The sequence below is a fragment of the Garra rufa genome, chromosome 16 (genome assembly GCF_049309525.1).
Source record: "Garra rufa chromosome 16, GarRuf1.0, whole genome shotgun sequence".
Classification (NCBI taxonomy): Eukaryota; Metazoa; Chordata; class Actinopteri; order Cypriniformes; family Cyprinidae; genus Garra; species Garra rufa.
In genome coordinates, this window is record NC_133376.1 from 11733622 (window position 1) to 11751118 (window position 17497).

At 43.7% G+C, this 17497-nt stretch overlaps 1 protein-coding gene across 6 annotated transcripts in view; it reads left to right on the forward strand.

Moving 5' to 3' along the window:
• LOC141287966 (protocadherin alpha-C2-like) overlaps positions 1–17497 on the forward strand; it is a 108496-nt gene that overhangs the window by 80500 nt on the left and 10499 nt on the right. For 5 of the 6 annotated variants that reach the window (XM_073820089.1, XM_073820085.1, XM_073820087.1 and 2 more), the window contains 2 exons: positions 13553–13611; positions 17025–17110. In XM_073820089.1, the coding sequence (XP_073676190.1) occupies positions 13553–13611; positions 17025–17110 (145 nt within the window). Of the gene's footprint in view, positions 1–2456; positions 5473–13552; positions 13612–17024; positions 17111–17497 lie in introns of those variants that run through there. The other variant, XM_073820084.1, reaches the window with a different exon arrangement.

Genomic DNA, 17497 nt, shown 5'->3' on the forward strand with positions numbered 1-17497 from the left:
CTCATTTCTGTTTTCTAAAAAAAAATAATTATATGTTGTTACTTTCTGTATGTCGAGCCAAATAAAAGCAAAAAGGTAAACTAAAGGTAAAAGGTCGGCCAAATTTACTGGAATCCCACTGACCCACTTTATCTACATTCAGCCAAAGTGCGCCAGCAATATTTAAACACCTTCCACCAAGAAAACTAACTTTTTATATATATATATGCTTTGCATTTTAGTCTTTGCTAACAGTAGTACTAAGTAAAACATTAACTGGCACAATAACCATTATTATGCTCTGAAAGTGTAAACCTTTTGAGCACAATATAAGCAAGCTTAAACTGACAACTTTACCTGAATTCACCCAATAAATATCTGTAATTGGACATTTTGATTTGCAGTGTTGCAAATTTGTTGCTGATAAACACTAGCTCTGATCAGAGCACGTCGCAGTGTTCTGTCTTGTCGTGAGCACTTGTATTCTTCAGAGACAGAGAGAGGAGAGCTGAGGCAAGAGAGGGTGGAATGCGGGGGAGCTTATACTTGCCCTGTGGCCTGATGATTCAAAGCACCATGTTCTAAGGTCATTCTGTCTTAACATCAACCTAAACATAGCACTGCTATTTGTACAACAAAGCCTGCCAGACATCAGTCTCATTTGTCGTCAATTTTGATGCCGCTAGTTGTCACACTTTTTAATCAAGTAAATATTTATCAGGGTAGGATTCTTTTTGTGTAGTCACATACCTTAAAGCCTTGGCTACAAAAGGTAGGCAGGTGTTTAGTTACAACCTTAAGCGATTATACTCGTCGTGCATATCACATTAGGCCAAAGATGGTTTATAATTGAATCGAATCCCTGTTTTTAATTAGATATACATGAGCTCAGGTCATCTTCGTAGCAAGCCATCATTAACACAGTCAATTGTAGTCACATTGTAAAACACCGTAAAAATGTATAGTCTGGTCACTTCTGCCCAGAGACAGCATTAGCTGGCGGCTCGGATGTGTGTGAGATGTGTGCTAATGTCTGACTGAAGAGAGAGAGAGAGAGAGAGAGAGAGAGAGAGAGAGAGGGCCAAATACACTGCCCAGAGTTTATAGCTTCCAATGGATATCTAATAGCCCCAGTGGACATTAATAGATACAGTGTCAGGGCTGTTGGCGGTCTGGTGTAACTCCCCCCCCCCCCTCCGCCCCCCTCCACCTTGATTAATTAAAGAGTTTTATTGGTTCCTGTGAGGTACCGTTATTCGTCTGAAGCTTGGCATCAAAAGGCCTGCAACAGAAATGGACCCACAAGCCATATAGGGTTGTGCGGTGTTTTAGTGCACTGTTTCCATCTTTGATTTGTTTTGGCTCTTTGGATGTTTTAAACTAATAATGCGTGAATTGCTTGCGTAGAGAATAGCCATTGGCTCTGCACCCTCCTATCTCCACTCACTCTTACAAACCTTGCATCCACTTTGGAAGTCTGCGAATGGTGAATGAGCAGTGCCTCGTGGTTTTTTCGAACCGTCATCTTTACACTCAGCATCTTTTTAATATCTAACTCTCTCTCTCTCTCTCTCTCTCTCTCTCTCTCTCTCTCTCTATATATATATATATATATTTTTTTTTTTTTTTTTTTTAAAGAGGGAATTTTCTTTTATACTTTGTTTTTGCCCGTTCTAACCTGTTCTAACATTGTATTGCAGCACTACTCATGTTGCAACCTTGGGATGAATCGCATTCCTGTGATGGTTGCTGTTGAGTATTAACTGGAAAAATATGGCAAATGTATATGTGTGCACTTTTTCATGTTCAGACAGACAGGTATAGAGGGAAAAGGAGGCATTATGTTGGTGGGCTGGCTTGCATCAGAACGTTTATCCCTGCACCTGTTTGTACATAAAAAATGAACGAGTGAATGAGCCCCATGATAAAAGCAAAAGAAGAGAGAGAGAGAAGGAAGTGTGTGGGGGAGGCACAGCAGTCAGAGATGCTCCGTTTGTAATCGGTGACAATTTAATCTGTCAGTTTTGGGGACAGTAGGAAGAGCGAGTGAGTGGCCAGCGAGTGAATGCTGACGGCTAACTATAAAGCCTGTCAGCATTATCGAATGCATAGACAGTGAGAAGTGAGATGGCTTTCTGAGATTAAAGGCGAGAAAGAAACTAGTCAGGACACTGCAAATCATATGTATATATTCATTAAGTCAAAGATGACGTTGTGATTAAATGTAATGCGTCGTTTTTTTAGTTTTTTTTAGATGAAATGTAATTCAATGTGAAGAATTTTCTGTATAAAATCCTATCTAGTCACCTCAGCTGTGCGCTGAGAAGAGGAGACAATGAAAAAGGGCGGTGGCACTGTCTCAGTGATTGAATGCAGCCGTGTTTTCAATCGATATTAATGAGAACGTTTAGAAAACAAGACGAATGCTGTGAAAGGCGAAAGAAAGCGATCTTTTTCTTACTATATTTGTGTTTATAAATTATTCGTAGCGCATCTGGTTGTTAATAGGCTTGACGATGTTTTTGTTCGGAGGTGCTGAAATGCAGTGAGCTGCGCTGGTTAGAGCGCGTTGCTCCCATCCCCCGCCTGTACAGCAGAGGGTGAGGGAGGGGGACAGGAGAGAGAGAGGGAGCGATAGGCAGCACCCTTGTGAGGGGAAACAAGAGTCAGCTTCGCGGAGAGGAGAGAAGAAAAAGAGCTGGGGCGCAAACAAAAGAGAGAACATGGATGAAGCAGGAAAATGTCTGTTTAAAAAGGCAGCGCAGCGGAGGCTTTGGTCAGCCTGCACATAGTCCACCCGTTTTTTGGATGCCGTGGTTTGGAGTTGTTGCGCGGGGAGCTCTCAAGGCGGAAAGCGGTTTTTAATCCGTCTGTGGATGTTGCCAGTTTGCGATGGCTGTTGCAGGGCGATGTAGCTGCATAAAAGAGAACGTGCCTCTTTGTTTTTGTTTCTTCATTGTTCTACTAAGTGTCCTTACAAATGCACAAATTCGCTACAGCATTCAGGAGGAGCTGGAGAGCGGCACTGTCGTTGGTGATCTTGTTCGGGATCTCGGGCTGGATCTGCGAAAGCTTTCGGCTCGTCGGATCAGAATCAGCTCCGACAGTGCGAGGCGATACTTCAACATCAACCACAAAACTGGTAAGCTTGTTATAAGCGACCGGATTGACCGCGAAACGCTTTGTGAATTCAGCGGCACCTGCACGCTTAGTCTCGACGTGGTATTAGAAAACCCATACGAACAGCACAACGTGGATGTTGAGATTTTGGATGCAAATGACAACTCGCCGCTTTTCCCCCGAGACGAGTACCAGTTGGAGATCTCCGAGGGCGCACAGCCAGGCGCGCGGTTTTCAATTGAGGGCGCGCAGGATTCTGACGACGCTTCAAATTCTGTGCGCCATTATCGCCTCACCTCAAACGAACACCTGGCGCTCGATTCCACTAAACCACCTGCAGACGGAAAACACATAGAGCTCGTGCTGAAAAAACCTTTTGACCGTGAGCTTTTGCAGTCACACCAGTTTCTACTCACCGCTACTGATGGCGGATCTCCTCCGCGATCAGGCACAGCCAAAATAAACGTTCGCGTTTTGGATACCAATGACAACGTACCAGTCTTTGGCAGTTCCGTATACAAAGTGAAACTGCGGGAAAACTCTCCTGTTGGCGCTCTAGTAATTAAATTAAACGCCACAGACAGAGATGAGGGCTCCAATGGGGAGGTGTATTACTCATTTAGTTCTTACACGCCAGATAGAGTGAGGCAGGTGTTTTCTGTAGACACAGACAGTGGAGAAATTAGAGTTAAAAGCAATGTGGACTATGAAGAAACCAACAGCTATGAGATGTATATCCAGGCAGCAGACAGAGGCCAAGGGGCTGTAGCAGTGCACTGTAAAGTGGTGGTGGAGGTGCTGGATGTGAATGATAACCCTCCTGAGATTGTGCTCTCCTCTCTCTCCAGCCCAGTTCGAGAGGATGCTCGTGCAGACACTGTGGTGGCTTTAATAAGCATAAATGACAAAGACTCTGGACAAAACAAGCAGGTCAGCTTGGACATCATCCCCCCAAATCTACCTTTTAAAATCAAATCATTCCGAAACCATTACACCATTGTTACCTCTGCCTTCCTGGACCGGGAGACTATATCATCATACAATGTAACAGTTACAGCCTCGGATGGTGGAACGCCACCTCTTTCATCATCAATGACAGTGCGAGTAGAAGTGGCAGATGTAAATGACAATCCACCACGTTTTGAACAGACTTCATACACTGTTTATGTCTCAGAAAACAATGTGCCTAGTGCCCCTCTTTGTGTCGTCAAGGCAACAGACCCTGATGCCGGTGAGAACGCTCGCATCACATACACCGTCCTAAATGACAACAACCACGGTATTTCAGTGGCATCTTATGTTTCTGTCAAACCTGCCTCAGGTGAGGTGTATGCACTGCGATCATTTGATTTTGAGAAGTTGCGTGAGTTTCATTTCCAGGTTAAAGCCCAAGACAATGGTGTGCCACCTTTGAGCAGAGTGGCAACTGTTTATATTTACATCATGGATTCCAACGACCACAGTCCGCAATTTGTTCGCCCAGGAGCAAACGGCTCACACTCCACAGAGACTATTTTGCGTAACTCAGAGGCAGGGGTCCTTGTTTCACGTGTGCTGGCTTGGGACTTAGATGCTGGAGAAAATGCCTGGTTGCTATTCAACCTCCATCACCCACCAGAATTGGACTTGTTTAAGGTGCACGAGTACACCGGTGAAATCCGCACAACACGGCGAGTAAATGAGGACAATTCTACTGTCTTTAGCCTCATAGTGCATGTACGAGATCATGGTTTGCCTCCTCGCTCTGCATCTACAACAATCAACATTGCCGTCATGGAGCTCCCACCCAAAGTGGCCCCAGATCCAAAACGCATTATCAGGCCACATGGCACAATGATATTCTCCCATGTAACCCTCTATCTTATCATTGCTCTCAGTGCAACTACCTTTGTTTTCTTGCTTACCATCTTCGTCCTAGCAATTGTTCGCTGCCATGCCTACTGCAGCCAGCCAGATGCTTGCTCCTGCTCACCTTGCTGTGGGTCCAAGAAGAAAAAGAAGAGTACAATGAAGAAGGCACCCAAAGATGGTGGAGGTGGTGGTGGTGGGGCTGTAGGTGATGGAGGAAGTGGAGCTGCAGGTGGAGGTGGGGGCGCTGTTGGTGGGGTCACAGTCCAGCAACAGTCCGCGGTTATGCGTAGAGACCTGAAAGTAGAGCCACACTACATTGAGGTCCGAGGAAATGGCTCTTTAACCAAAACATACTGCTATAAGACCTGCCTGACTGCCACCTCAGGAAGTGACACTTTTATGTTCTACAATACGGGCCGGCCGTTGAGTGGGACTTGGGGCTCGGGGGCAGACCGTTTCTTCACAGGGCAGAGTGGGCAGTTTGTGCGCAGACTGAGCATGCCCGACGCTACGGCAATACAGGTGTGTGCAGTGCCCACACTGTTATAGCATCCATTAAGTGACTCATCCATCAATCCGCCTCATCCATGCATGAAGATAGGAGAAATTCTCTTCTCTTCAATAATGTGTTACCTTTTCACTCTCAGATATGATGGTGATTTAGGAGTAACCCTAACATTTTTTGTTTTGCTTTCAAATACACTTAAAAAAATGGTGTAGAAACAGTTTTCACTCAGAAATGGCTAGTAAATATCACAATTAACTACAAAGAGACGGCAAGTAATAGTTACTCCAATAATTTTTATTTAAAACTTCAAAAAATATTTAGTTAGTACAGCTACAGGCCTGTTTCAGCAGTGGAAAGAACAGGTGTTTTGCTTGGTTTATAGCAGGGCTCAGTAATGGATCCTGTTATTTTGGTGCGTTTTTTTCTTTTTCTTTTTGTGCCTCATTAATTCACAGCAGCAGTCTTTAGTGTGCACTGCAGAATGCATGCGTGTGCTTTTTTGATGATTTATGGTATCTTACTCTCTTTCTACTTGTTTACAGCTGTCATCAAATTGCATTTCATCATTTATAAATTTAGAGAGAAACGCTCTGTAGGGTCCATGCACTGGCCAAAGATGGTAGCCAATGGCATGGCAGAAGGATTCTTGCGTGTTACTGTTGTTTTTTTCTTTACACATAAGTATTCAATAATCAAATTTAGATAAATGTTTAATCATTCTATTGATCACTTTACTTTATATTGTACTTGTTCATTAGGAATCTATGTTCTCAAAGTCCCACACTGCTGTTAACGGATCTCATGGTTGCAAACTCACCAGTCTGATCATTAGCCAGAGGTTGTGATTAATACTATACTAACTTCAATAGTATTTTTGTCTAGCCCCCTACAGTAAATGCAACTGCATAACAAGTCAAGCAGAAATCCCAGTAAAGCATAGAATTCCATCTGCTTCATCTAACCTAAAATCTAGTATGTACTGAACACTGGACACATATTTGCATTAACATAAGCCTTCATGTCATATAATCTTATAAAACACAAGTGAGATAATTTAAAAGAATTTACCTGTCAATGAGAACTACACACAGTGATTGTATGGGAGATCTATCTATAAATTCCTTGAACCTTTTGCCAGCCTCATTTTAATATCCAGATAAGACATTAATTTACCAAACGTTGTTGTTTTCTTGTTATAAGGATGTTGACACATCAGTCTTGGAGTTGTAAGTGAGTGGTGATGATTCTCGTTTTATTTATGTGGGAAGATGCATCTCATGTACATGAAGTAATTTGTGTGGGAGTTGCATACAGTACACTGTCTAAAAAAAAAAAAAAAGGGAAAAAACAATTTACCCCAATTCTTGGCAAATCTTAATGGCTAATCATCTTATTGTTAAAGGTTGTATCAGCGATTTCTAGCCTGAAACATAAAGTGTCAAATTCAGCTGACCTTTCATCACGATCCGCTTGCTGCCTGCCCCATAAAGTGATGTTTCATTAACAAATTTCAGGAGGAGCTCGCGCAGATAATTAACACGGCCAATTCATCATCAGCAATCACTCCCTATCCAATCACTCTCCCTATCCCATTACTACAGTCCCTTTAAATAACCAAGCAGTCCTACCTTCAGCTATCTCTGATTCCAGCATTGGCACTCCCAATCGCCGCAACATGTCCGAGATTCACTCGTCCTCCGAGGATTATTCCTCTGATACAGACAAACCTGCAGCTCATCCGGCCTTCATCCAGGTCGCCGCTCAGGCCACCAGCGCTCCACAGGATCCACTAATCGAGCCCGCCGCTGCATCACGGAGCCGCAGGCCCTCACGCACCGCTGCTGCTCGCACTCCGAGCAGTGTTGTTTTAGTTTTAGTCAACGATGGCGAAATCATTTCGTTGACGCCACTTTTCATGAGGATAACGAGCCGATGACGAGATAAAAATGGCTCGTTGATGACTAAAACATGACGAGACAAATTCAGATCGCCGGCTCCAGAAGCGGACCCGCTCCCAACCCCAGTCCCTCCTTATTCAGAACTGATATTCCCATAACCCTCCCCCTAAGGCCTCTTCTCGAAGCATCCATCGACTCCATTCTCCAAGCAGTCTCCCTCAGGACTCTCCAATCCTACCTCACAGCGTGGAAATGCTTTAAAACTTTCCACGCCGCCTACAGCTTACCTTTCCCCGTTTTATCCCTGCTCACTGTCACCTCATTTATCTCCCACCTCAATTCCCATAAAAACCTCCAAGCTAGCTCCATCAAAGCATACCTTAGCGGTATTCAGTTTTTTCATAAACTGTGTCACGGCTCGCCTTCCCCTCATATAACTAATTCCCAGACCTCCCTTCTCATCAAAGGCATCCAAAAAACCCAGCCCAACCGCCCAGACCCCAGACAACCTATCACTTTAAATATTTTGACCAAATGCATCTCCTCCCTCCGCAAAGGCTACCATTCCATCCACACTGCCCACACACTGGACGCCATGTTCATCCTGGCTTTTTCGGTTTCCTCAGATGCTCTGAGCTCGCCATTACATCCAGTTTTAACCCAGCCATTCACCCCACCATCTCCGACCTAACCGTGCTAGACGGCGATACCATCTCTTACTTTATTAAACAAAGCAAGACAGACCAAATAAAGAAGGGCCATTTCATTTATATTTTTAACCTCCAAACTCCCCTCCAACCATTCCAAACCCTCCTAGCCTTCCTTTGCCACAGGAAATCCCAATCCTCCCTCCCCTCTGACCCCCTCTTTACTGATGATGCCAACCGCCCTGCCACACGCTTCTGGTTCCAAAAGCACCTGAAGTCTGTCTTGCTTCTCTCTGGTACCCCAGCAGACAACTTCTCCAGCCATTCATTTCGCATAGGCGCAGCAACTACAGCCGCCCAAAAAGGTCTCTCCCAACAGCAGATCCAAGCGCTCGGCCGCTGGTCATCTGAAGCTTTCAAGAGCTACATTCGAGCAGATCGCTCTTTTATCAGGGAAACACACCAAACCCTAATCGGCCAACCCGTTCTACCGCCAGCCCACCCCCGTCCACGCCATCTCTAGCCGCTTCAACCACCCCCTCGGCGTCCCTTTTCCTTGGGACATCCTGCCTTCGTTAAAACCCCAGCTTATTCCCCTACGCGCAGCAATGCGCGCCCCCGCTGGAGCCCCCCTTACGCACAACAGTGCTCGCCCCGCTTTTCCCGTCACGCTCAACATCGCATGGCTCCTGTTCAAGCCCCCGCTTATCCCCTATACGCGCAGCAATGCACGCCCCCGCTGGAGCCCCCCTTACGCACAGCAGTGCTCGCCCCGCTTTTCCCGTCACGCTCAACATCGCATGGCTCCTGTTCAAGCCCCCGCTTATCCCCCTATATGCGCAGCAATGCACGCCCCCGCTGGAGCCCCCCTTACGCACAGCAGTGCTCGCCCCGCTTTTCCCATCACGCTCAACATCGCATGGCTCCTGTTCAAGTCCCCGCTTATCCCCTATACACGCAGCAATGCGCGCCCCCGCTGGAGCCCCCCTTACGCACAGCAGTGCTCGCCCCGCTTTTCCCGTCACGCTCAACATCGCATGGCTCCTGTTCAAGCCCCCGCTTATCCCCTATACACGCAGCAATGCGCGCCCCCGCTGGAGCCCCCCTGACGCACAGCAGTGCTCGCCCCGCTTTTCCCGTCACGCTCAACATCGCATGGCTCCTGTTCAAGCCCCCGCTTATTCCCCCTTACAGAACAGCAACGCCCGCTCATGCTAAAGCCACCCCGCTCGCTCCCCCCACGCCGCTGCATTGCCCGCTCTCGCTAGAGCGCCCCGCTTATTCCCCCATGCCGCAGCAATGCCCGCTCTTGCTAAGAGCGCCCCGCTTATTCCCCCATGCCACAGCAGTGCCCGCACGCACCGCAATGACCGCTCTCGCCGCAGCCCCTGCTTACTTTCCCACGCTGCAGCAATGCCCGCTCTGACTAGAGCGCCCCGCTTATTTCCCCATGCCGCAGCAATGCCCGCTCTGACTAGAGCGCCCCGCTTATTTCCCCATGCCGCAACAATGCCTGCTCTGACTAGAGCACCCCGCTTATTCCCCCTTTCACGCAGCAATGCCCGCTCACACTAGAACGCCCTGCTTATTTCCCCATGCCGCAACAATGCCCGCTCTGTCTAGAGCGCCCCGCTTATTCCCCCTTTCACGCGGCAGCCACCGCTCAGTCCCCTTTAGCGCAGCAAAGCCCACACATCCTAGAGTACCTAGCATGTTTCCCCTACGCCACAGCAGTACCCACCCCCAAGAAAACGCCATTCTTCATTCCCCCTAATTGCCACCCCACATAAGGTTCTCTTTGCTTTTCCTTCCCTAGCAGTGCCCGCAGCAGCTCCTCCCGCGCTTCCCCGCCGCTAATCGTCCAGCATCCCTCCAGCTCAAGTTAAGCTTTTTGGGGGGCCACCTGGCTGCTGTCCTGCAGTTATTTTGCACTTTGGGGGAGCGCTATTGGGTTCGGGCCAAAGGCCGAGCTCGGACCCCTCTCCCTGGGCAGGGGGAGTGCCCCGGGCTCGGGAATGACTACCGAGCTCGGAGCCCTCTCCCGGACAGCATGCCAAACACGCTTAACTTTACGCTGTTTATTATATGCAAAAGCGAACTAGTGAAGTGATGTTTCATTAACAAATTTCAGGAGGAGCTCGCGCAGATAATTAACACGGCCAATTCATCATCAGCAATCACTCCCTATCCAATCACTCTCCCTATCCCATTACTACAGTCCCTTTAAATAACCAAGCAGTCCTACCTTCAGCTATCTCTGATTCCAGCATCCCTCCCACCCCCCCTGTTTATTTTCTCCTCACCTCCAGCCAGGGGGGGAGCGCTATTGGGTTCGGGCCAAAGGCCGAGCTCGGACCCCTCTCCCTGGGCAGGGGGAGTGCCCCGGGCTCGGGAATGACTACCGAGCTCGGAGCCCTCTCCCGGACAGCATGCCAAACACGCTTAACTTTACGCTGTTTATTATATGCAAAAGCGAACTAGTGAATTGTCTGTGAAAAAAACGTGTCTCTCTGGTCAGCCTAGGGTCCGAGATATGCCAAAAAAACAATTGGCACTACCAACCTTTCCACAGATAAACAAACAGTGTTCCAACCAATCAGCGTCAGGGGTTTGGTGTTGTGGACTTTCGCTCCGCCTCCCTCACATCCCTGCACCAGTAGGAAAGTCCACAACACCAAACCCCTGACGCTGATTGGTTGGAACACTGTTTGTTTATCTGTGGAAAGGTTGGTAGTGCCGATTGTTTTTTTGGCATATCTCGGACCCTAGGCTGACCAGAGAGACGCGTTTTTTTCACAGACAATTTATGGGGCAGGCAGCGAGCGGATCGTGAAGAAAGGTCAGCTGAAATGGACACTTTATGTTTTAGGCTAGAAATCGCTGATACAACCTTTAAGGATTTTTGGGACTCTGAGACCTCTTAAAGGAAGAGCGAGTGAAGGAATCAGATGTGGTAGATCAACAGTGAACTTGAGGATGTTAACTTCATGAGAGTTCATGGGAGTTCAGATGTTGATTCTCTTAAGAGTTCTTTGGTTTCTCGGACAGTGGCCTCCTCCGAGTTCAGTTATCTTGGCATCAGCCTTGCAGCTCTCTTTTTTTCCCTCACTATTCCTCTCTAATGCTTGTTCTCTCACCCTCCCTTTCTCAAGCCTGTTCTGCAGTGCGCTGTTTCAGGACAGCTGGGTGTGTTTATATTTAGAGGTGTGAAGCTCAAACAACACTCCAGTTTCTCTGTACCCACACTTAAATCTCTCTAGAGAGACTCTGCAGTCTAGCTTCAGTTTAGTTACACAGCTTCATGTTGGACATCATCCACCAAAACCAATTGATAGGCCTTTAATCTGTCAACACAGGTTAGCACGATTGGTCCTCAGATAGATAGATAGATAGATAGACAGACAGACAGACAGATGTTCAGAATAATGGTAATTAGGAACAGAAGGTTTTTTTTTTTTGTTTGGTTTTTTTTTTCGATTTGTTGAGGGGAACCACTCTCTTTCCATGTTGTTAGTCCTTGTTAGATTGACCACAGCTGCTGGTATAGATCATGTTGCCCCATTGAGTTATGCATCATTTCGAACAGATAAAAGTGATTTTCATATTAGCAAATCTTTGCAGCTAAATTTTGTCAGTCTTTCAAGCTTTAGTATGACTGGCAATTTATTGCAAATGAAGCCTTCCCTATATCTGCTCTTTTAGTTCACCAGAGATAATTACAAACTAAGTGTATTTATGTTCTACTGTTGATCAGGTTGTGAGTGTTTCAAGGATTACTGGATGAGAAAATAGTTTCTCTGTGTGAGCGCTTCTTATTTGTGAAGTAATTACTGGCTCATTTCAGCTGTTCTCATTAAATGTCAGTCTTGTTTGTTCTCCCTGTGTGTGATTAAGTGGCAATGGAACTGAGTTCCATGTTTCTTATAGCTGATTGGGTGGTTTGGTTTGGAAAGAAAAGGACGGAAGGATTGTGATTGGTTGGTGCAGAGGTGCGAATGCTGTTTCTATGCGAGGTGTGTCCACTCAGAAGGGAACTGAGAGAGAAAGAGAAAGAGAAAATAAGGAAAAAGAGAGTAAGGAGCTCAGACTGAACTCATTATCTGCTTCACACACAGTGATAAATCAAAGACCTGTAAGGTGTAAAAACAGATACCCAGTTTCTTTGCTCAGCAACCCTCTCTGTTTCCGTATTCGCTATATTTGAGTGTCAATTATTTCTGCAGTGATTTTATCCTTGTACTTCTTTCAGAATCTTTCAAAAGTCTACCTCTTGCAGATGCTTATTATTTTGTAGTTGCATTTTCCTTTTTTTCTTCTTCACATGTTTTTTTCTCTTGACATAAGCGGGTTAGCCATTTTAAATCTTGTCATTATGGCCCTGGTGCATTGATTTGAAACTGGTTTCAACCTTTATTTATGAAATGTTTAATTTAAAGGTTTGTACACCATCTATGAAAGGTTTATGCTAGGTAGAACATTAGTGTTAATGTATGATGTTTTTGTGCATGACTGCTTGCTGGTGTGTATATTAGTTGTTTTGCAGGCTTGTATGATGGATGTGTGTGTTTGTGTGTTGTGTGGAGGAAAAGCAGGCCCTGCTGATTACACTGTGAATTGGATTTCACATTGATAAATGTCCTCCAGGAGATGTTTGTGAGTGAGAAAATGTGTGACGAAAGAATGGGTATGGAGCACAGATGCCATGCCTGCCTTTTTAGTATCTAAACGTTGATAGTACTGGAAATTTGGACAGAACAAAAAAGCTGAAATTCCCTGCTGCTATTTAAATACAGGGGGATTTTACCATGATTGTAAATGGGCAAACTTAGGTGAACATAAAGACTCACCCCAAAATGAAAGGGGAAAAGATATATTAGCATTTTACATAAAAAAAAAATGTAATCTATTTTACATTTATATTTATGCACTGATGCTTTTATGCAGAGTAAATTTCTATCATTTCAGGTTTTGCAGGGACATTTAAAGACAATCAAGCATTTCCCCCATATTCTCACTACTGAAAATAATGCCATAAATCATTGAGGTTTCCTTTAACAAGACAGTGTCTTGTTTCTGTTCCTTTGATTTTGGAGTGAAATATGACCTAGACATGTTCTTGAGAGGTTTCATGACATTCACTCACCTTGTGCATTTTAACTGCAGATGCCTCAATTTCCTTCTCCCTGAGGAGACTCATTCAAACCAATCTCACCCCTCTGTTACTGCTCGTTTAGGGTTTTATGACCTTGATTCATCGCATTTGTTTGAATGGTTGGTCTGGCTGTTTCAAACCTTTGGATGATGAGCATCTCAAATAAACATTAATGTCTGTGTGTCAGTGTGAGGGTAAGAATGTGTGTGTTTAAGACATGGATGAAAGCTAGAACCAACTCTAACCCTTTCCTCAAAAGCCACAGTCCTACAGCCATCATGACCATATGACTACACTCCAGCATGATTAATTAATGAGATGATATTGGTTTTTTGATCCATCCCAGTGCTTAATGTCATCTCTTTCTCTATCTTTTTTCTGTCGTTGTCTTTTTCAGCCTAAAGTTCCCAATGCAGACTGGAGATATTCAGCATCTCTCAGAGCAGGAATGCAAAGGTAAGACTTGATTTGTTTTTATTGTCATCTGCTGAATATGCCCTATTACTTTAAAGGGGTGGGTAAATAAATGAATTAATTAAAAAATAAAGTAAGTAAGTTAGTCAGTTTGCCTTTTGTGTTCATTCCACTGAAGTTGAGGAGGCATTATTACAAACTACATTTGTACTGTTTTGACACCAATCGCTGTCGCTAGATGGAGGTAAGACGGCTGGCAATATATAGATGATGCGCTAATTCAATGATTGGTTAAACAAGTTGCACCTGTGCCGAATGGATTGATTATCTGATCGTGCTCCTCCTGAACCTTGTTAATAAAACATCATTTAGAATTTATAATAAAAATAAAAAGTATGTATGGACCACAGGTAAAAAATTACATAAAATGCATAATAATGACTTCTTTAAATGAATGAATCTGGTAAAAGGAAGCCAAGAAAAGCATATAACAAGACAGTAAGACAAGACATTATATGGACGTAGTTACCTACGAAAACAGCTGATGTTGATATGATCATGAAAACTCATGTGCACAGACATTATATTACTTATAAACCACTGGACCGTGTTGGGTAGCATATAGTTATCCACCACTCATTGTGAATCAACCAATGGTCTGATATAGATGTAGCAGCCACTGAGTGACCAGTACATCTGTACAGCGACAATTTCTGTGGAAGCTGAAGTAGGTCACATGCAGCGATTGAAGTATTGCCTGCAGCCATGTCGGCAAAACGATGGCAACGAAGGACATTGCAGACAACAGACTGGGCAGCACATTCACATATGCCAGGACTATGTATGTGTGACTGAATGACCTCCGATCTTCATTAGTGGTACACTGATTCCCTCCTAATTACAGCAGAGTTTAATGAGAGCTAATGTAGGCACGCAAATCATTCACATGCATTAAATCAGATTCCTGTCGCACAATTTATGTTCTTAGAGAAACCGCTGTAAAATTAATTTCACATTTATGATGTTCTTGCTTTCTCTGGGTTGAGTAAAGGAGATTTAAAAGGCTTTCATTTGTAGTTTTTTCATAATGTCAGTAGCTTTTTGTTAATGTTTACTATTGTTTATTTTAAGTTTCACGAGTTCGCCCCTAACATCTAATCTGCTTGAGCGAGTAATAAGCATATTTTGGCGTGCTGTCCTGGGGAAGGGTTCCGGGCCCGGAATACAGGCCGGACCCAGAGAACTCCTCCTGCTAGTTTAGGATAGAAACAGATTAGAAGTAGGGGGTGGAGGAGGGATGCCAAGAAACTGTCGCTGGATGGAGGTAAGACGGTTGGCAATATATAGATGATGCGCTAATTCAATGATTGGTTAAACAAGTTGCACCTGTGCCGAATGGATTGATTATCTGATCGTGCTCCTCCCGAACCTTGTTAATAAAACATCATTTAGAATTTGACTTTTAACTCTAAAACCCAAGCATTAATTTTTGCAAAATAGTTTGTGATATGACTTGCTGCTGTTACTTTAGTAGGTGATGAGAATGGTTTTTAAGAACCATACAGATCCAAGCCATATCCAGAGACCAGAATTATTTGTTAAAGCCAGTCAAAAGACCTTAGCAACACCTTGGCAATCTGTGTGAGATTTGCAAGGGCAAACATTACCTTTATTGTATCGTTACTCTCTAAAATGTAATACTTTTCCACACCATAGTCGAACAGGTTTATTCAAAAATAGCCTTTTGAATGCTAAACAGAGAAATGATCAGTGGAGGATGCAATGACATTGATATGCAGGCAGGGGGATGGAGAGGCAGACAGGGAGAAAGCGAGAAGGAAGATGTTTGAGCATTAGCTGAGGATCATGTATTTGGTCCAATGTTTCTCATTAATAATGTATTAGCCTTACTGACTGCTGCTTCACATCTCTTTAAAATGGCTTCCTCTCTCTCTCACACACACACACACACACACACACACACAGCATGTAATAGCAGCAGTAACTGTTTGACCTTGGATCGCAAACATTCATCATAGAGTGAGTGAGAGAGAGGGGGAGGGGGAGGGAGAGGGGGGAGGGGGGGGGGCAACTAAAATGGTGTTGTTTCACCCACCCCCCTCTGTTCTGTATTCTTTCTGTCTTTGAATAATGCTGGAATGTTTTTAACAGATTACTGGTTGACTGCAAGTTAGAAATGTAACAACATTATTATTATTATTTTATTTTTATTTTTTTTTATTCATTAAAAGTACATACATTTATGATCTGATGGAAGACGATGCTAAAAACTGGTGAAAGTTAGATGTTGTTTATTTAATTGTGCCTCAGGTCATCTATCTATCTTTGTGGTAATGACCGGCTGACTGTATGTTGCCCCTATTATTATATCATGTATCATACTTATCAAGCAAATAAATAAATGGAATGAAATATTCACTTGAGCTAAAATAATTTTATTAGGTGAGAAGCTGAGGCTGTGGATTGATTTTAAAGTCATGAAACAAGCACATGACTTTGATGGGAAAAAACTCAATAATTGTAAATTTAGTGTTCATGCAAAAAAAGGGAGGTATTCAGCTGCTACCAACTGAAAAGCATTTCTTCCCAATCTTTTATGACAGTTGATGTTGTGATGTTTGGGAGTGAATCTGAACGCTTCATGTTTTTAGTCACTCTGAGCACAGTGAGCTAATCCTTTCTTAACATGCTTGCAGCTGCACACAGAGCAACAGTGAGAACATGGGAAGTGATAACATCCCTTTCTAAGAGTAAAAGAAATCTCCTGCTTGGTTTGATTTTTTGCCACTGGCGATTTTTGAGGCTTTATCCTGGTGCGGACACTCAAATGCCGGTGTATGCATAGTTAACATAAAATAGAATTTACGACATATCTGTTTAAGGCAGAGAAAGTCTTTGGTGTGAAATTTTAAGTGCACAGGAGTATAAACTTTAATCTCAGAGGTAGTGTGACTGTAGAGAAGAGCATGGCCTAATCCTTAATCTCTAATCCAAGCTTCTAGATTTCAATTCTCACTGAAGACCTACACATACCAAGGCTCAATGATTGAGCCCAGGTCAAACATAAAGCCTACTTTTAGGCCATACATTGTCCTGGTATAGTTTAGGACATTATCTACAGACAAATCTTCTCTCATAGAGTATGATCAGAGACTATTTTAATTTTAAAAAAGTGCATGAATGTAAAGAATGGTTTAGTTTTTGATATGTACTTGATATGTATATTATGAGACCCATAATAGTGCAGAATTTAAAATAATAATCCATGTTCTTCGTCTTCTTAATACTACTACTAGTAGTATTAATCTTTAAAAAAATCTTTACAAGTATTGAAAAAAAAACTTTGTATGTTGTCTTTCAATCAAATCAAGCTTTGTTAAGTGATCTTAAATTAATAGTTTTAATCTGAAAACCTTCCCTTTGTTTGTGTGTAGTTCGGTCCATATGGAGGAGTCCTCCGTGATGCAGGGTGCTCAAGGAGTTCTGGTTCAGAACTGGCCCACCGTCTCCAGCGCTCCTGGTAAGATATAGAATCTAAACAAGTTATGGCAGACACAAAGAAATTACAGCATTTTCAAATGTGATCTAATTTCTGATCTGATTTTATGAATGTTGCATTGAGAAGAGATTTAGCTAAATTAAAATTTCTGCTGATCAAAGCTACAGTGAGGAAAAAAAAAACAAACAAAAAAAAAACATCCCCTGCTGATATTGTAGGTTTGCCCACTGACAAGGAAATTATCAGATAATAATTTTAATGGTAGGTTTATTTAAACAGTGAGAGACAGAATAACAACAAAATCTAGAAAAACCCATTTCAAAAATGTTGTAAATTGATTTTCATTTTAATAAGTGATAATGTGCTTCTTCTTGAGCCACTCCGTTGTTGCCTTGGCCGTGTGTTTTG